Source organism: Salmo salar, chromosome 16 (genome assembly GCF_965601325.2).
Source record: "Salmo salar chromosome 16, fSalSal1, whole genome shotgun sequence".
NCBI classification, from domain to species: Eukaryota; Metazoa; Chordata; class Actinopteri; order Salmoniformes; family Salmonidae; genus Salmo; species Salmo salar.
In genome coordinates, this window is record NC_138306.1 from 43,899,441 (window position 1) to 43,919,240 (window position 19,800).

The 19,800-nt window shown below is 40.0% G+C and overlaps 1 protein-coding gene across 4 annotated transcripts; it reads right to left on the minus strand.

Annotated features, from left to right (window-relative positions):
- Window positions 1-467: 467 nt before the first annotated feature.
- dazap1 (DAZ associated protein 1) lies at window positions 468-18,169 on the minus strand. Of its 4 annotated transcripts, none has more exons than XM_014149301.3 (13): window positions 18,014-18,169; window positions 16,677-16,717; window positions 15,926-16,092; window positions 15,359-15,424; window positions 14,780-14,884; window positions 14,428-14,476; window positions 11,108-11,190; window positions 6,717-6,864; window positions 6,426-6,455; window positions 5,701-5,853; window positions 5,111-5,278; window positions 2,754-2,846; window positions 468-1,296 (listed from the first exon to the last, which is right to left on the minus strand). In XM_014149301.3, exons 1-13 carry the CDS (start codon window positions 18,043-18,045, stop codon window positions 1,124-1,126), a joined length of 1,308 nt encoding a protein of 435 aa, XP_014004776.2. In that variant the 5' UTR covers window positions 18,046-18,169; the 3' UTR covers window positions 468-1,123. The 4 variants fall into 4 exon arrangements, with proteins under 4 accessions (XP_014004776.2, XP_014004775.2, XP_014004777.2 ...); XM_014149300.3 differs by having other exon boundaries at window positions 14,780-14,887; XM_014149302.3 differs by lacking the exon at window positions 2,754-2,846 and having other exon boundaries at window positions 14,780-14,887.
- Window positions 18,170-19,800: the final 1,631 nt, after the last annotated feature.

Genomic DNA, 19,800 nt, shown 5'->3' on the forward strand with positions numbered 1-19,800 from the left:
ACTTCCACAGAGGACTCAGCAGTTTAAATGCATCATATTGTCAGGTTTCAGGAAAATGAGGCTATTATCTGGCCTAGTAAGTCATTTGTACAACTTTAACACCACACTAAGTGGTCTTTATCTATTTTTAAAAAAATGGTTTTAGTCATTTTAGTGTAGTACAGGTACGATAGCGCATGAGTAAGTAGCCTTGCACGAGCTTTGGCTTGTCCAAGCCGGAACAGCTCATAGGTCAAGAGCCTAAGTGCCAAGCAGAGACGCATCAGGTCCCATTTCTACAGTCTTCGGTATGACTTGACCAGGGATCAAATTCGCAAACTTCCAATGTCAGGGTGGCAACACTAACCACAAAGCCACTGAGTTGGTGGAAGAATCCGGTAGTCCTAACCAATACCTAGTAGTTATACTCAAACATATTTAGTGACATTTAAGTTGAAGCATTGATGGCCAAGATGCAGGACAGCAACAAGAGGCAGGATATCTTTTATTTGAAATAAGTTTTCCTTTCTTTTTGCATAAGTGCAAAATGCACTCAAACAGCCACCTGAGGGAAGTCTACATCTTTAAATAAAAAACAAGCAAAGTGTACATTTTTAGTACAAAATTGTCTTAAAAAATTGCACAGATTGTGTATAATATATATTCATATTTTCCATTTTAAACAAACTTTAAAATAAAGGCTCAGAAAGTAAACAAAATCCACCAAATGAAAAATAAAAACATTTTCCCTAGAATTTAAAGCTGAGGAAACTTGAGACCCTGTTTTCATTTCTGTATCCGGCGTAAATATACATATCCTTATATATCATTTTTCCATTCTCTGTGCTATTGTTTGACCAGAAAATCAAAACCTATTGCAAAGTAGTTAAGTCCTACTATAAAACATGGAGGGGAGGAAAAAGGTTATTTCATTTCAACAGGTTATGCAAAAGTCTTACATCAACTTTTACATCAAGTGACATTGTAACAGAAGTAATTGGAATCCCTGGTTTTATGAGTTCACTTTTTCTCAAATTTTGTGTATTTGTGTTCCAAAAAACATCAATCCAGAAATCCAGTTTTGCTTATCACCAGAACACATTTCCCTGACTTTAGAACTGAGCGCTGTGGCGGTTGGAGACGCTCAGCGCCGGTATGGATGGAAGCCCGTTACGTTGTGATTCTGTACTCGAGCAAAAACGGCTGCGGTAGCCTGGGGTCCCACTGCCGGTTGTGCTGTTGGTGCCCCGTAAGAGGCAGTCTGCTGGCTGGGGTCTGCGAATGTATGCCCAAACCCACTCAGGTCCTGACCATAACCTGTGAGGGTGGGTAGGTGGAGAACAGGGAAGAGAGGTTCATTTTCAGGATCGTAAATGGTGCCAAATGAAAGTCCCTTATTTGACCTATAATAAATACATTGATCATAGTTTCAGGGCATTCTAATGTTCATGTTAAATATTGTATTCCTTCCTTCGTGAGCCTCCATGAACCTACATTCAGAGTTTGGTTTGCCAATTAGGAATGAGCGCTTCCAGTGTAAATCAATTGACTTATAATTGAGGATTCAAAGATGTAATCTGAACTCTTGTGAAAGGCATAAACAAAAGGAAAACAGTATAACAAATACTTAATCAGTTTTCAGTCACACAAGCACACGTTTTTTTCCCCCAGACACTGGATGGCACCATCTCCCTGCAATCCACTGTAGTCGGAGAAGCAGGGAACTGCATAGACATTCAGTGAAGTCAAGTCTGAACAGTTCCAACTCAGGTCGGACAGTACAGAGTAACGAAAAAATAAATGAAATGAAACAATAGAAATGGTAGAATACAAGGCTGGAAGAAAGAATTAAGAAGAGCTAATAGCAGAGGGGCTAATATAACCAGAGAAATCAAATATAAAATTGGGTATTCGTTCACCAGCCAGAAGTTATTTTTTCTTCATACAAAAGTCCCTTAGATTATCATTCTTTTAGCTGTCATAAGGAGATAGCATATGAAAAACAACAAGTGAATTGACTGCCATCGCATTGAATAACAGAGCAAAATAACAGAGAGCAAGAGAAAAAAAATAAGCAATGTTAAACATAGTACACCACAAACACATTTTGCCAATTAGATCATCCCCTTTTTAACAGCAAAGCTATGCAGAGAGAGAGTGGACAAAGTGAGGACGCAGGTGTTGTTAGTATACTAAACTACAGCTACTATAGGAAATGAGATGTAAAACACTGTTAGATTGAATATTCATACCTTGAGATATGGACAAAAATAATTCAACCTCAAGTCATTGAATACTGTAGCTGTATTTTAGTATACTCTAGAACAGTGGTATTCAAAGTCAGGGTCGTGGGGGAACAAAAAGTAATGTGTAGAGATTATTGTACGGGACAATATACAAATGTTTTTGAGAAGGAATTAGAAAATGTAATAATTGGTTTATTTTCATTTATATAAAAAATTCTAATTAATGTAAGATTATTTGTTGATGTCACATTTTTAAGTTAACAATTTTAAGGCTGTCATTAGATTTGGGGTGGGTTCGTGAGAAATTCTTGGGGAAAACTTTGGGTCCCCAGAAATTCTGGTGGGAAAAAAATGGGGTGCCCGCTGAAAAAGTGACTACCACTGGTCTAGGACTATGTACTTTGTATGCACAAACATACAAAAGTACATGCAGGGGAAAAGTATGCAAGGGAACATTAAAGTTGCAGTTATATGTCTATGTACTGAACTGTACTTTTGGTGGTTGGAAAAGACGATGCTCACACCTACCTGCACTATTTTCTCCCTGCACATCCTGACCATTACTGTGAGAAGGACGCGTTGGTCCGTAGGAAGAGGGCTCCTGAGGGTAGTTACCCAAGCCTATCAGGGAGACGAGGAGACTAGGTTGACTGAACCCAGATAGAGAGTCTACTTTACTTTAAAATGGTCCCCTTCTTAGACCTGGGGCTTAAATTAACACTCTCTGACTGCTGTGAGACTCCTGCTAAATCAGTGCACACATCCTTACACTCTCTCTATCTGCTGTGAGACTCCTGCTAAATCAGTGCACACATCCTTACACTCTCTCTATCTGCTGTGAGACTCCTAAATCACATACATCTGGAATTAGAAACACATGGGGTAGATGGGCTACTTGCTAATGCCCTTTGCTGCCTGTGGCTATGGTTACTGTACTATATGATTCTAAAATCAGGTGGCTGACGCTAATGGTTAAGAGCAGGATGGGTATGCAAAGCACAAGCATGAAACACCGAACAAGATGGGAATCTCACACCTGACAGTTACAGGGAAATATACAATTTATATAGTTAAATATAAATTATGGTAGAATATAGATATACACACAGTGACCAGTTTATTAGGTACACCACCCCGTTCACGAAAATGGTTCGCTCCTACAGACAGTGAGTCATGTGGCAGTGGCTTGCTATATAAAGCAGGCAGACAGGCTTCCAGTTACTGTTCGGTTGAACGTTAGAATGAGCAAAACGAGTGACCTAAGCGACTTTGGGCGTGGCATGATCATTGGTGCCAGTATCTCAGAAGCGGCCGCACCCTATGGCTTTTCACGCACCACAGTATCTAAGGTTTACCGAGAATAGTGTGACAAACAAGAAAACATCCAGTCAGCGTCAGTCCTGTGGACGAAAACAGCTCCTTGATGAGAGAGGTCGAAGGAGAATGGCAAGAATCGTGCAAGCTAACAGGTGGGCCACAAACAGACAAATAATGGAACAGTACAACAGTGGTGTGCAGAAGGGCATCTCGGAACACACAACTCGGCGGTCCTTGTCACAGATGGGCCATTGCAGCAGACGGCCACACCAGGTTCCACCCCTATCAGCTAAAAACAAGAAAAGTGGCTCTAGTCGGCACACAATCACCAACACTGGACAATTAAGTAGTGGAAAATTATTGCCTGGTCCGACGAATCCCGGTTCCTGTTGCATCATGTTGATGGCAGAGTCAGGATTTGGCGTCAGCAGCATGAGTCCATGGCCCCATCCTGCCTGCTGTCAAGGGTACAGGCTGGTGGCGGTGGTATGTTTTTCTGACACACGTTAGGTCCCTTGATACCAATTGAGCAACGTTTGAACGCCACACCTTGTAGAATCCATGCCCCAAAGAATATGGTTGTTCTGGAGGCAAAGAGGGGACAGACCCAGTACTAGATGGATGTACCTAATAAACTGGCCTCTGAGTGTATACTGTCTTGAAGAACTATACACTAAGAGATATTAACAAAGCAATATATCCAAGTCTGTGTCTCCCCACTGTATTTTGTTTACGAAGGATAAATGCCAGTAGGAAATGAGGGGCAACACAGAATGAACTAACTTGGCTACATAAATTAACCTTCCAAACAGCAAGGATTTACCAATGCATTTTGTTTAAAGAGGGAGAGACCTTGTGCAAAAGCCCGGCAATTGATGACAATGCTGGATTTATTGGTACAATAAGTATAATTGGAGAGTAATTGGAAAAATCCTGATACATTTCATACTGATGTATTGCATTGAGTCTTCTCATAACAGCTCTAATCTTTTTGTAGGAAAATATTGGTTTCAGGCCAATTACGCTCAAGAGAAAAATAACATGCAGGATCCATCGACACCATAGAGCTCATGCCAGGAGAGAAAAGCCAACCAAGTCAGTGACAAAAAGGGAACAGTTGGCCAAACTGCCTGTCACTTTTGCCAGTAAAATATCTACCTGGTTTATCTGCAGTTTGGTGGGCATTCAAACTCCTCTCAAAAACATTGAGAGGCAGGATGATCTAATTCAAACCTACCATGGGTTACCCATCCCCATTATTCCACAGCCCCACCTGGAAAAATGCTGAAAAAGGTGGCACTGAAGAGTCCTGGGTATGGTGGGACTTCTATGGCATCTCCATGGCCTGGAGGGTATGTATGCAAGCGTGTGTATGCATGTGATGCCATTAAAGCTAAATTGTACCAAAAGGCAAGCTCCTGCTTGTTTGAAGGTTGCAGTAATGAGCTTTGGCAAGGGAGCGGTTGTTGACCCAATAAAGCAACCAACATAATGGATCCATCCAGTATAGGCCATAATAACAGTAGGGTTGAGGGCGGGGCTGAGGACTGCATGGAGGCTCTACTTACCATACTGGCTGTAAGGGAAGTCCGGCTGTCCCGTGGGTGCTTTGCTCATGTCCTGAGTAGGTGTGGTGGCTGGAGCAAACCCCAGCGGCCCTGTTCCTGGAGTCGTGGGCGGGGGCGGCACTCCTTGTGGTGCATACTGGTCACCATGAGGCGTGCCAAAACTGTACCCTAAACCAGTGCCAGATGGAAGAATCATTATAATGTTGGACATTCTGAACTATCAATGATAAAATGTTAAATGTCTCATACAGGTTATAATAATCAAAAGAAACATAACATGATTATTGTAGTAGGAGCTGCAACCCTAGGCAGTAGGGTTGGGCAATATTAGGATATTATCATATATTGGCAATATAAAAGAATATATTGTGAAGACTATATTAACGTTCTTGTGAAGACGACATTAAAAAATATTTCAGAACCATAAACGTGTGTTACTGTTGGTGTTGTAGCACTGCTAGTGCCGCAGACCTGCTATCAATTTCTTCAAGACAAAGCTGGCGGTGAAAGTACAATGATTTTCCTCCTTCATTTTCTGTTTTTCCTCATTCATTCTTTTTTTTAAATGACAATACAGCGCAGCTACTGACCAAACTGAGGTGGTGTACTGTATCCCTGTTGAGCGTAGGCCTGAGGTGCCCCAAACCCCCCCGCCGGGGCCGCTGTGACGAGGAATGCGTTGAATGGCGAGGAGGGCTGGGCGGGAGCTCCACGACCCGCAGATAAAGGGGGCCCGTACCCACCTGAGACAGAACACAACATATAGTTACGTATATACATACACACACGATGACAGGTGTCTATTGCTACATGTTCAGTCTCAGATGTACCCTAGATAAAACCCACTGTCAGTAGACACTGCATACTAGACAATATTTTCAACATGAGGAGAACCGTGTCAAAAATAACAAAAATGCAACTTGTATATGAATGTGGTGCATTCTAGAACTCTAGCATTAAAGCTACAATAGCACTTGCTTGATCTAAGATACAGGAACACCGCTGGGATTGTTTGGGGGTTGGTTGTATGATACATGACATGCGAGGGTGAAGGGAGGTAAGAATCATTAAGCCCATTATCTGTCTTGAGAGGGAAATGAGCAGAGTGACCTCAGCCATTACAGCTGACACCGTGATAACACTGGTGCTTAACGGACAATACCTAATTGGTCAATATGGAAAATACAAAGTGCAAGGCAATGTCTATGTCACAATACTTTCTTGATAAGTTAACTGTCACAAGACAATTTACTATTTAAAAAAGCAAGTTAGTGAGATGGCTGAAACGTTCAAGTGATTCAAGGACAAAACATACCCAAGGGCTGGCCTGTAGACACCCAAACTCCTTCAAAGAGAAAATTGTTGACAGTTTATTTATGCTGGCACAAAACCAATCTTGCAATTGGTAACTACGGTACTGTTGTCAGTAAGTTGACCATTCCTCAAAATTACATTTCAGTGCTGACCCAGAAATACAATGTTAATGTTATAACATAAGGCATCAGACATTGTAACAGTTTCCAATGCTATCTTTCTTCTAGTTATAAAATAATGTCATATTCCTGGTCTGAGAGATGGAGCCGTGCCTGGCTGGTCTCCCACTCACCCGGAGGCCCATAACTCTGCTGCCAGCCCTGGGCAGGCTGTGCCGACCAACCATTGGCTGCACTCAGGATGCCTCTGGGTCCCCATTGGTTAGGTCCAAGCTGGCCAGGAGCGTTGCTGTCCCGAGGTTCAGCCTTTTTCACTTCCACCTGGACAAAGGACAAGGAGGGCACACATTGCAAGACCAGTAATTTATCTCCAAAATCCCTTCCTTATCTAAACTCACCCATTACTAATATTTATCTTTAACATATCAGCTTGAGAGGGTTTCAGTTTTACATCTTATCTGAGCCAACACTGCTGCCTAATACAGATCAAAAGTTGCTTAACAATATGTTTCTCAGGTATTTCAGTCACAATAAGGTATTCCAATTTTTTTTTTATACATAATTTTTAGCAATTGATTTAAAATGGTGCTAAAAACGTCATGAAAACTACAGTACAACCGGTCTACCTGAGAAACATAGAATTCCTATTTCCTGTTTTTTTATGCCCGTTATAAAAAATTAAAAACATCTAATGGAAGGTCAAGACTTACCTTTCCTGGGCTAACGCTTAAATAATCTCAATTATGTTTAACTTGGAGTAGAATTTCAGAGGGAAATGGATGTAGAAAGAAATGTGTATCATATCTATCAGAATAAGAGGTAAAACATGCAGACAATAGAAATGGATAGTCATAAGTCAATATAGAAATGAATCTTCATACCGTGTCAGATAATGGAGAAAATTGCAATGGTGCTTAATTGAGCAAATCAGATGGGTATTAGTCATCTCACACAGAATAGAAGCACCTGGTATTGGACTGGTCTAACGTTCAATGAGGTTGAAAAGCCTGTTCTTTTAACATGCCAGATGGCTTGTGAGGCCATTATCTGCCCTAAAAAAAAAAAAGATTGTAGCGTAACTTGCTGTAGCTAGCCAGCAACAGAGATACCAGCAGTTTACCAGAGCGAAAAATTGGTTTAAATCTGGGGGGAGACTAGATAGAAATAGACTAGGCACTATAGAGGTTGAGTTATTGAGGTCACCTTGCATGAGGAAAACGAATCGCAATTCTTCCCCTGCTTTAAGGTGGCGCTACTTTCTTTGGCTCCCCTCTTCCTTCTCTGTCGACCTAATTACAGGCACGTTTCCATGAGTGGCCTCCCGCCTATAGCGCAGATACCTGGGTCCTCTCCCGCGGGCATCGTGGCTGGAGTGATGGATACCACGACTTCGGTACACTCCCCAACAGCAGACCTGGGATTTGTGCCACAGTTTGATGTGCTCCACTTTCTAATTTTGTAACTTTTATTCCCCTAAGTCCCAGCCTAAGGTAATGTCAACTCAAGAAAAATATCTCAAGTCGAGCCCCAATTCCTGCTGGAAATCAGGACAAAGTCAAGGAAAGTCAGTATGAGTACAGCAGAATGTAGGTAGGGTCTCATACATCAATTATGAACAGACATGGCTTTAGTTTGTACATTTAATGAGGCAAGAAAGGGTTAAACTATGAAACATTTGTAAATAAGTAAAAAATGTCCATGTGGACATTTAATGTTCTCTTTCAATAAAAGACGTTATGTTTCCTCGTTTGGGGGGGGGGGGGGGTGTCGGAGTATTGAACGCAATTTTTTCCAAATGTTTAAAATGTATTTTGTCAAGATAATTACTGCTATAAGAGAGGATGTCTCAGAAGTAGCTAAGCTAAAGTGTTTTGTTAAAACTGTAAATTATGAATGATTGGGCATAAAAAACATTTTTAACTCCTGGTATCACAGAATTGTGGCTTTAGGCACCAAATTAGCTAAAAAATCTCCATTGGGAGAAAGTAGTGAGAAAGTAGTTCAACTAGCCCTTGAAAAATACCCACCCATTTTGGTTGTCAGAATTGATCGACACAGTATGGAGATTCTTAAACTGAGGTCACTTAATTGAGGTTGTTTCACTTTTTAACAAGTTGAATAGGAAATATATCAAATAGCTCAAAAAGTAAGTGACCTGCCAACAAAATAAGAAAAAAAATAACTGAACAAGACCAATCCTTTAGGTGATTTCTTTGTGGTAAAATACACACTTATCTCCAGGGGTGAAAGTAAGCCGGTACATCTTCCCGGCAAAAGAAAGTGAACTTACACCGTACCGGTAAAACATGAGCCTATCACAATAATTAAAACAAAATGTCAAGAAAACTGTAGGCTTTTACAACATTTATCATGACCGCATGTCAGCCGGATGAAAAATTTGCGAACGGACTTGAAAATGGGTGGTATACAGGCCTACGATGCAAATGTGGTGGTTCAACGAGAACACTGAGAGGCAGATGACTGGCTGAGACTGACACGCGCAGACAGCAGTAGACACATCAATTCAGCCTACAAGTGTAGGCATAATGACAGCCGAATGTCATTAAATGTTTGGTGTTTTAAAGAGATAGTTTGGCAATGTGGCCCTTTATTATCATCATCATCTTCCTTTTGGCAATGTGGCCCTTTATTATCATCATCCTTTTTGGCAATGTGGCACTTTATTATTATCATCATCTTCTTCCTTTTGGCTATGTGGCCTTTATTATCATCATCATCATCCTTTTGGCAATGTGGCCCTTTATTATTATGATCATCATCATCATCATCTTCTTCCTTTTGGCAATGTGGCCCTTTATTATTATGATCATCATCATCTTCTTCCTTTTGGCAATGTGGCCCTTTATTATTATGATCATCATCATCTTCTTCCTTTTGGCAATGTGACCCTTTATTATTATGATCATCATCATCATCATCATCATCTTCTTCCTTTTGGCAATGTGACCCTTTATTATTATGATCATCATCATCATCATCATCTTCTTCCTTTTGGCAATGTGGCCCTTTATTATTATGATCATCATCATCTTCTTCCTTTTGGCAATGTGACCCTTTATCATCATCTTCCTTTTGGCAATGTGGCCCTTTATCATCATCTTCCCGAGTCTGATGAACTCGTGGATATAATTTTTTATGTACGGTGGGGTTCGAAATGATTGACACCCTTGATACAGATTAGCAATTATAATACTGAGCTATATTGTATCCAACAATTATTTTTTTTTTTATACTAATACAATTGCCCAGAGAAATAGATTTAGTTGAACAAGTCATACTTTTTTTCCTCACAAAAAGGTAGCGGTCAAAATATTTGACACCCCTTTTTTTCAATACCTCACCGTGCGAGGATAAAAGCAGAGCCAATTAACAATTTCTTTATGTGGGCTTGGGGTTAATGTCTTGCCGGAAGATCCAATTGCAGACAAGTTTCAGCCTCCTGGAAGAGGCAACCAAGTTTTTGGATAAAATGTCCTGGGACTGGGTAAAGTTCATGATGCCGTTGACCTTAACAAGGGCCCCAGGACCAGTGGAAGTAAATTATCCTCGTAAGGTGAATTATTGAAAGGTATTGAAAACAGGGGTGTCCATTTTTACACTTACATTAAAAAAATGTTTTTTTTTAAAGATTAAACAAAATCTCTCTGAGCAACAATTAGCATAAAATAATATAATTTCCATTTTTTTTGTATACAATAACTCCGTATTAATTATTTATTTTATACTGTTATTTTTGCTAATCTTTATCAAGGGTGTCAATAATTTCAGACTCCACTGTATCTGCGTCCAGTATGAAGGTAGAGGTAGTTTCGCCAGCCAACACTAACTAGCATTAGCACAATGACTGGAAGTCTACAGGAACAGCTAGCATATGTTTGACAATCAGATTGAAAACATCATGACTGGTTGTGTTTATGCTACATGAAAAGGTAATACATATTAATTTAGTAAAATTAGAGATCCTATTAAATTAATAGGGATTCAATATATAATTCTATGATCAGGCCCTTGTAATCGCGTGCAAACATATGAGATCACGTACCGGGAAGAAATAAAATCTTTCACCCCTGCTTATCTACCATTATATGCTCCAAAACTGGCAACTTGAATCTCCAATGCCAGAGTAAGTATTGTATTTGAAGTAAGATATGGAATACCTTTAACAACCTAAAGGAGAGGTCAAAATAAACAAAGCCTTGGGCGACTACAGGAGTTGTACATACTATTTCAGAGGGGAGACCAAGTCTTTTTTGCAACAAGTACAAGGCCAACCAGGCCATTGAAAGGTTGCAGCCAAGAAAAAAAAAATTGTGCCCTGATCTTTAGGAAAATATTTGGAGTACCACATTTCAGTAATCTTCAGCCGTGTCATTATCATATGAAGTTTACAGGAGCTTTAGGCCTTCATGAAAGAGGAACCAACCTCATTGGTGGCCCCTGGAAATAAGAGCTGTAACTCCAAAGGTAACAGCGCCAAACAATGCTTCCCGTCGCCCAAGCCTCTGTTTGATCTTGAGGGTAAAATAAAACTACAACTACACACTTTTTTGCCCATGATGTCGTGAAAATGCATGTTGACAGCCTGGTCCACTGATTGTTCGGCCTCGAAAGTAATAAATCCAAAACCTAGCCAACGACCAAGAGTGAATCAAGGTAGCAGGGTGTTGTGACAACACAAGATGAAGAACAGTATTGGGGTCAGCAAGACAGGGATCCATCAAGATTGAGCTGGAGGCTCCTGGGGCTTGGATGATGTCGCTGACTTGCAGCAATACACAAGTTGAAGTTTGGGGGCTGAGGCACTTTTATCATCCAATAAACTTGGCACCAATCCTCACCATGCCAACTCTCGGGTTTCAGTATTTTAAAATACTTCTAAAATAGCGAAGTAAATTTAAGTAACATTTGCTTGTACTGCATTCATGTATTATATAGGGGATTGAAAATGTAATTTATATACAATTGTAATATATTTACATGCAGTGCAGTCAGTTGAACTACTGAGGAATATAAAAACTATAGATTTCAAGACACATTTGAGTGTCTCAAAGCATTCATTTCTATATTGGATTCCAATTTGACCCGTGCTATTGATGCGACTTCATGCCGTTTCATCCAAACCCCACCTTGATCTGCCCCTTGGTATATTTCTGTGCAGCACAAACTGGCAGCATCTAATGTCAATGCATAACAAAAAAATGGAGAAACAGAAACTGTTCAATGTCTAAAGATTTCTCCAAGCTTTCCCAAATTTGGTTTTATGTTTTGAGTCAGCCAGGATAAGCCTAAATGGAAAATTACAATATTACTTACAACAGCAACACAAAGATATAGGCCATTTTGTCTTCCGAATGTGTAAGTAACAATTATTGATGCTGTCAAGAGTTTACATGGGGGATAAACAAAGTTCCCTTCAAAACAAGGAGAAAAACCCCACTGTGTGAGGATTCAACACTTACTATATAAAACAAAAAGTGAAATTAAGTAGCAAATCAACAAATGCTTGATGGTGAAACCTCTGGTAGCTTTTCATTGAAATAGACAAAGTCTAACATAGACCCTAGGTTATTCTCACACCCTTTAAGCACAATGACTACAGTCTCTTCATGATATGAAAAGAGCTCTAGCTAAACTTATGGATATACAGCACTGTAATTTAGCATAGCCATACCATCTTTGATTCAACTGTACATTTAGAAGGCAAACATTGGCAAATGTCCTGGTTCTGATAAGGTCTATGGGGATTTCACATCCAAGACTCTAAAAAAAAAAACCTTTTCAGAGTTTCCCGTAGAAAAAGCACACAACACTGAACCAGTTTCATTTTGATAAATGTATACCAGTGGCAGAATTGGGTTGTGAGAACATCTCCACTGAGGGGCCTAACCTGATTCCAATTCAATGTCCTTTGAGAGAAAATAGATTTTGAAACCTCTAATATCATGTCAAGCATTCCCAAGCCACCTGATGTACAACTAAAAATAACATCCATCGATGACCTGTCCTTAATCTAGATTCAAAACTTAGTTTAAGCATTTAGAGACATATTGGTAGCATTCAAGTCGAACATTTGCTGCAAACTGAAAGCCGCAAACATTCCTAGAAAATATATATTTTTTAAATAATACAAGTGTCAAAACATCCTAGGTCCTGCTCAGCGCAACAGAACTCAGTTCATAACCATGATGAATCTAAACTTTGTATACACCCCAAATTGACAGCCTGCACATTCCATTTGGGGATTTTACATCTGGCCTGTACCTCTGTGATACCAATCAGTACACAATAACCTAAAGGAGAAAAGACAAATCTTAAGAGACACCATTAATCACATTCAAACCATTCACAAGAAGGAGAAGAGAGAAAGAAAAATAGAAAGGGCTTACTTACAAAAATACTTCACTTTCTACATACTGGGAAAACACGTAATATATATATATATATATATATATATTTTTTTTTTTTTAGATATATCAGACATGTCTAAATTAAACAAAATAAAACTTAGTTCAATGCCGGACTTTAAAAGTACTTTATTAAAAGAAAAGTCTGGATATTATCCTTGATTATCTTAAGGTTATTGCTGTGTATCATCGTGTAAATTCAGATGACAAACTATTCTGTTCGTCTCCCCAAAGAGATCAATGGATACTGAAGGAGAAGAGGGGGAATAAATTATGGAAGTCATTCATGACCACTGCATCATTGCTATGTAGGACAAGTGCAAAAGAAACAGCTCTGAGCAAATAGACCAAACTAACGTATATTTCAACTGTTCTGAGAAAACTGACCAGCCTAAACTACATCAACCCATACTTGTCTTGTCATTCTAACTGTCAACTAATTTAAACAGATGGAACTGAGTAAGGACTTCCACTTAAAACACGTGTCAAACTCATTCCACGGACGGCAGAGCGACTGTGGGTTTTCGCAACACCCGTACACTTAATTCATCAATCAAGGTCGCTAATTAGTAAAGAACTCCCCTCACCTGGTTGTCTGTCTTAATTGAAAGGAAAAAACAAAAACCTGCAGACACTCGCCCACTGTGGAATGAGTTGAACACCCCTGACTTAAAGGGATACTTTGGGATTTTGGCAATGCGCCCTTTTAGCTACTTCCCAGAGTCAGATTAACTTGTGGATACCATTTGTATGTCTCCGTGTCCGGTATGAAGGAAGTTAGAGGTAGTTTTGCAGAATCATCTGCATAATTGTCCTTGTTTCCTATCAATACACTGGTGAAGCTCTGCTATTTAAACATTTAAGTTAAGTGCTAACATTCCTCGTTTAGTTTGTCAAAGAATATGAATGTTTGAAATGAGACCCAAAATCTTTTCACACATCCTGAATAACAAAAAACAATAACCTTCATCTCAATAAGCTTATTTCAAACTACATGTATTACTATAGCATGTTAACATGTTCCTAATTTAACTAAAACGTCTAAGGGCTACGTCTACACAGGCAGCCCAGTTCTGATATTCTTTCCACCAAAGTGGCCTCTTGACCAATCAGATGGGCTCTTTAGCCAATAATAGGGCAAAAGATCAGAATTAGGCTACCTGTGTAAATGCAGTCTATACGCATCAGAAGCTGATTCTGTCACACAAAGTCAAGGGAAGATGTCTTAAATGAATGCCAACCTCATTCAACTTTCTCACCATGTAAACAGGTCTGCATGGGGAAAGTTCAATGGTTAAGGATGAAAAAAGATGTTCCACCACAAGACATATAGACGTATAGTTATAATTGAGGGTGGGGGGAGGGGAAATGAATGTGCTTATCCTATTTGGGTCAGAATAGTTTGTCATGAGATTTAGAGATGGGAGGTATGGAAGAGAAAAACGAGATCAGCTTTTACCTCGGGGCCTCTGTTTCTCCGCGTCATAGATCATTACCACCTCTGTGACCTTGGATTACACAAAGGAGAACATGGGCTGCATTAGGATTCAGACCACTAGTATTGCCATAGCATGCATCTCTCAGTTGGAACCAGAGAATTAGGAATTAGAATATTAATTTAATAGGATCTCTATGGTTAAAACACTGACACGTTCTATATCCTCAACTTGATGGCATTTTAACAGAAAAGTATATTTTTCCTGTGGTCTTCCAAGAAGCAGTTCCTGTATTGGATCCTGGTAACTGTTTTAGGTATAAAACAAATATATAAAGCTATACAATACAGTATACACCATCTTAACAGGACTCACCACTCCAAATCTATTGAAATATTCCCGGAGTTCTGGTTCACCACAGTTATGGGGGATTCCACCGACAAATATCTTCTTTGATTTATTGCTGTCAGCTTTGCTGCCCTTCTGAAACAAAGAATGGAGTCTCAAAGCCAGATCGAGAAACACACTGAAGACGAGGCAATTCACCATCATCTAGCTAGACAGTCGAGAAGAAATTAGCTTCTCTCTCCTTTTGCCCTGGGGTATAAATGTCACGTCGATGCAAACACTAGTCCACACAGATCAGGGTGCACTAGTGCCTTCGCTTCAGCGTTACTGAGACAAGCTATTTCAGGATTGCAGCGTAATTCATTTTTACAGAATCACTTAGTCTAACAATTACTTGGAAATAATTACATTTTAAGCTCCTTAGCAGAAGTCATGTTAACAGCAATAAGCCTCAGTGTGACAGACGCGATTTCTAGAGGCAGATAGGACCCAGCTTATCAAAGGACAAAAAGGATACAATTCAATCCATTCTACCCAGGCTTGGTGCCCTATTTCTGTAGAGGACATACAGTACGTAGCCTCCACGAAATGAAATACGCTCCTTACCCAGCCGTCCTTAGTTCGTACTTTTTCAGGTTGCATTCCTCTGGGAGTACATGGCTTGGGGTCAATCTAAAAGCAAAGGATGAAATCTCAGCCTTCAATGAAAAAGCACCTTCAAATGTTCCCTCCAATTTATCAGGTGAATTAGCCTACTCAATAAGGCCACATACAAATGGAATAAATTAAATATGTGCAATACAATTAACTTTACAATAAATCACAATTTAATTGCAAGAAAATAACCTTCATTATAGCAAAATGGTCATGTTCATATTGCTGCATATAAAACGCACTGTCTGCAGTTAATTATCTGTTACATGTTGTTAAGCATCTGAACAAGCAACATTCTGCCTGCTTTACATATAGCTCATCAGAACAGTCCAGGGATGTCCTTCAGAGAGCCAGCCTTTTGTTTTCTGAAGATGCCAGTGTGCGCTATGGGTTCACTATTACTTCATTAGCTCTGTGTAATACTTTACTGAAAAAGTCCCCATTCTCATGCAGTGCTTAATCCTTATCTCACACTTTACAAAAGGCATCATTGGAAAGACACGTATTTCACATACTCACATTTCTGCCATCGAGATTATGGGGTTTGGTCTCCAGTACAGTCCGGACACAGTTGGGGTCTTTGAATTTGACAAAACCAAAGCCCCGCGACTGATTTGTGGTTTTGTCCTTCATGATGACACAATCAACTACTTCCCCATACTGCGAGAAATAGTTTCTCAAAGTTTCTGATAGAAAAGAGGACATTGACATGAGTCGGAAGATGCCGTTACAGAATCCTTTAGGGATATATACATAGCCTAGTGTCCTGACATTATGGGTAATGTGTTTAAAAGTTCACTGGACGCAAAGCATGAATAATACATTTACATTACAGGCATGTATCTTTGGAGGCAGGGCATAGAGGTTTCAACAAATAAGAGTCATATCATTGAAAGCCCCCCCACAAGGTAATCCAATCCCTAGGAAGGACACACATAATTACATAGTACTGTGGCTACTGCTCATAACCTCAGAAAACACTGTCAGAGTGAAGAGTGTGGTGCAAAGACACACACGGTCTAATCAAGCATGATACAGAGAAGGGCTCTGAATGCCTGTGGCTAAAGACAAACACATGTAAAACTACTAGGTCTGAGCAATTATGAGAAAAGCCTGCATGTGTGGTTTAACTGCAATACATGATAACATGCAACCCTTTGGGTACTCCAGAACAACATTTCCATGCAGACACTTTCATGTTCAAGCACAACACTACCTGCATTGCAATACACCTAATATTGACAGGTTGGTAAGTAGACAGCTGACTCACCCTGTGTTGTACTCCAGTCCAAGCCACCCACAAACAGTTTCCTATAAAATTAAGAAAAAAGCCGCCCTTTGAGGACACTTGAGATGGTCCATCATTCCTTGGACACAATAAACCATTCTCAAATGGTTTTGTGCCGTTAATGTGTGACTATTAGTTAAGTGACTGTGCCACATAGCTATACTTTTTATGTAACCTTACAATAGCTTGAGCTGTATTTGAGCGGGTGTTTCTGTAGGTAGCTGATGATTCGTATCAACACAAAACGTCCCAACGTTAGTCCTAAACGTGGCTCATTATGCACAGCTATGAACCCTAGGTACTTTCTATTAAAAGGCTGGAATATAGAGGGTTACTTGTTTAGCCCCGACAACACTAAAGGTCTTTTTTGTTTTATTCCTCCTCCTTCCTCCTAAAATAAACCAGGCAAGAGAGACGTTAGCTAGCTACCTAAAATACATGATCCCTGCTGGATCTTGAAAATAGCGTTAACTGCACATCGATCTAGGCTAGCTAATGTTAGCTATATATTTGACATTATACTCTTATCAGCTGTATGCCGACATTCAAAACTAGGCAAGATACCATAGCCCCAACTATAATTTCGTATGGATAATTTAAATAGATCAAACCAACATTATCCAAATCCTCTCAATCCAATGCCCGCTAAATGTCCTGAAAGAGTCCTCTATCAAGTTCATCAAGTGAGTAACAGCGCAATAAAACTCGCGCCAGCAACCAGCTACAATTGAAGACATTAGTTAGCTAACGTTAGCTAGTTGGCTCTAATATTTTGGGGGGGGAAATCTGTTAATCTGTCAACTTCAATCAAACTTCTACCATCACACTCAAAATAAATTGGCAACAACTAACGTAAACATGAAGATAGCAAAGCTTCGACCCCTGATGGTGCGGTGCCCACATTTTTACCACACAATAGCTAACGTTAGCTAAATACAGTAGCTTGCAAGTTAGCCGCTAACATTGTAGCTGCTGACTCGTTTCAGTTTCTATTTAGTTAGGTGGCTTGTTAGTTAAATAGTTTAGTTTTTCAATGAATTATTCAATGACAAATTGAAAAGTAATGTTTAAATGGTATCTAAACCAATGTCATGCGTTTCCAAATGATTAGCTAGTAGTAGCTAGGCTAAAGTCAACTAACGTTAGCTTACTATCTCGCTCGCTACCAGTACATATACTTAACAAAATGCTAACTACTGTAGCTAGCTGAGTAAAAGTGGTGATGCGGGTGAGATCTACCACAGTAATAATTGATTAAAGTTAAAATGTATATAGCTATTTAACTAATTGTCATTAATTATATGGAGATCACATCTTACCCAACTTCATCTCCGGCTAAGTTGCTGTTCATTTCTAGGCTAGTGTGCAGGGAACTGGTGTGCTGTCACCGGTTCGGTGTATTGCTTCAGTAGCTACTACCGCCCCTCTACTGTAGCTACTGTACTGATACCAGAGGAAGGTCACTCTGCTTTTGTTTCTAACTGAATCTGCGCAATGACGACATGTTTGCCACGGGGCCACCTACAAGGGGTAAAAAAAAAAAAAGAAACGAACATTTCTGGGATATGTAGTTGAAATTCAAGATGTAGTCTCTTCATTTACAAATTAGATCAGAAAATAAAATAACACTGCCCCGCACAGGCACATAGACTGAGTGCATGCCCTTGACCATGGACCAAGGAGATAGGATGGGTGACTTTGTAAGCCTACTGGCCTGCACAAAATAAGCAGCCTGGTTTATTTTGTTCCAGTAGGTCAGGAGCTACATTTTTCACAAGGACCCCTTTAACAATAGTTTATAGCCTATGTTTTCTATGAGTGCAGATTATTGTGTAGTAGGCCTAGATCTACATCAATCAGGGGTGCAGATTTAGTTGATCAAGTCTTGACCCTCCAAGATGACCATCTTGTATCACCCTCAGTATCCTTTCATTGCTCTTTGATCTGAATGACAATGACAGCATTATCATCAAAGAGTTCACTAACACTTGCAACCATTGCTACACAGGTGACTGACTATACCTCTGACCTATTACAGTGGTCAACATGGTCTTGCACTTTGACACGCATTCATGGATTTACCCGAGAGGACAGCTGTGGAGGCCATGCAGTGACTTGGCTCTGAAGGGTTGACATAATGATATACATTGAACAAAAATATAAACGCAACATACAACAATTTTTAAGATTTGACTGAGTTACAGTTCATATAAGGAAAATTCATTCGGCCCTAATCTATGGATTTAACATGACTGGGAATACAAATATTTGTTGGTCACAGATACAGTACATGGTCAAAAGTATATGTGTAACAGTGTAGGTTCCATCCCTCTCTTCGCCCCAACCTGGGCTCGAACCAGGGACCCTTGCACACATCAACAACTGACACCCACGAAGCATCGTTACCCATCGCGCCACAAAAGCCGCGGGGGAACAACTACTTAAGGTGGCAGAGCGAGTGACGTCACCAATTGAAACACTATTAGCGCGCACCACCGCTAACTAATTAGCCATTTCACATCGGTTACATATCGACACCTCAAATTAGTATAAAATCGAGCACACAGCCATGCAATCTCCATAGACAAACATTGTCAGTAGATTGGCCCATACTACAGTGGCTTTAAGCATGGCATCGTCATTTTTATTTTGTATTTTTATTTAACCATTATTAAACTAAGCGTGGCACCGTCATACGATGCCACCTTTCCAACAAGTTAGTTCGTCAAATTTCTACCCTGCTGTTATTGCGAAGTGGAAATGTCTAGAATAGAATAAAACTAGGAGCAACAACGGCTCAGCCGCTGAAGTGGTAGGCCACACAAGCTCACAGAACGTGATCGCCGAGTGCTGAAGTGCGTAGCGCATAAAAAATTGCCGTCATCAGACCACGGAGCAGTGGAAACATGTTCTCTGGAGTGAGGAATCAGGCTTCACCATCCGGCAGTCCGACAGACAAATCAGAGTTTGGCGGATGCCAGAAGAACGCTACCTGCCCGAATGCATAGTGCCAACTGTAAAGTTTGGTGGAGGAGGAATAATGGTCTTGGGCTGTTTTTCATAGTTCGGTCTAGGTTCCTTAGTTCCAGTGAAGGGAAATCTTAAC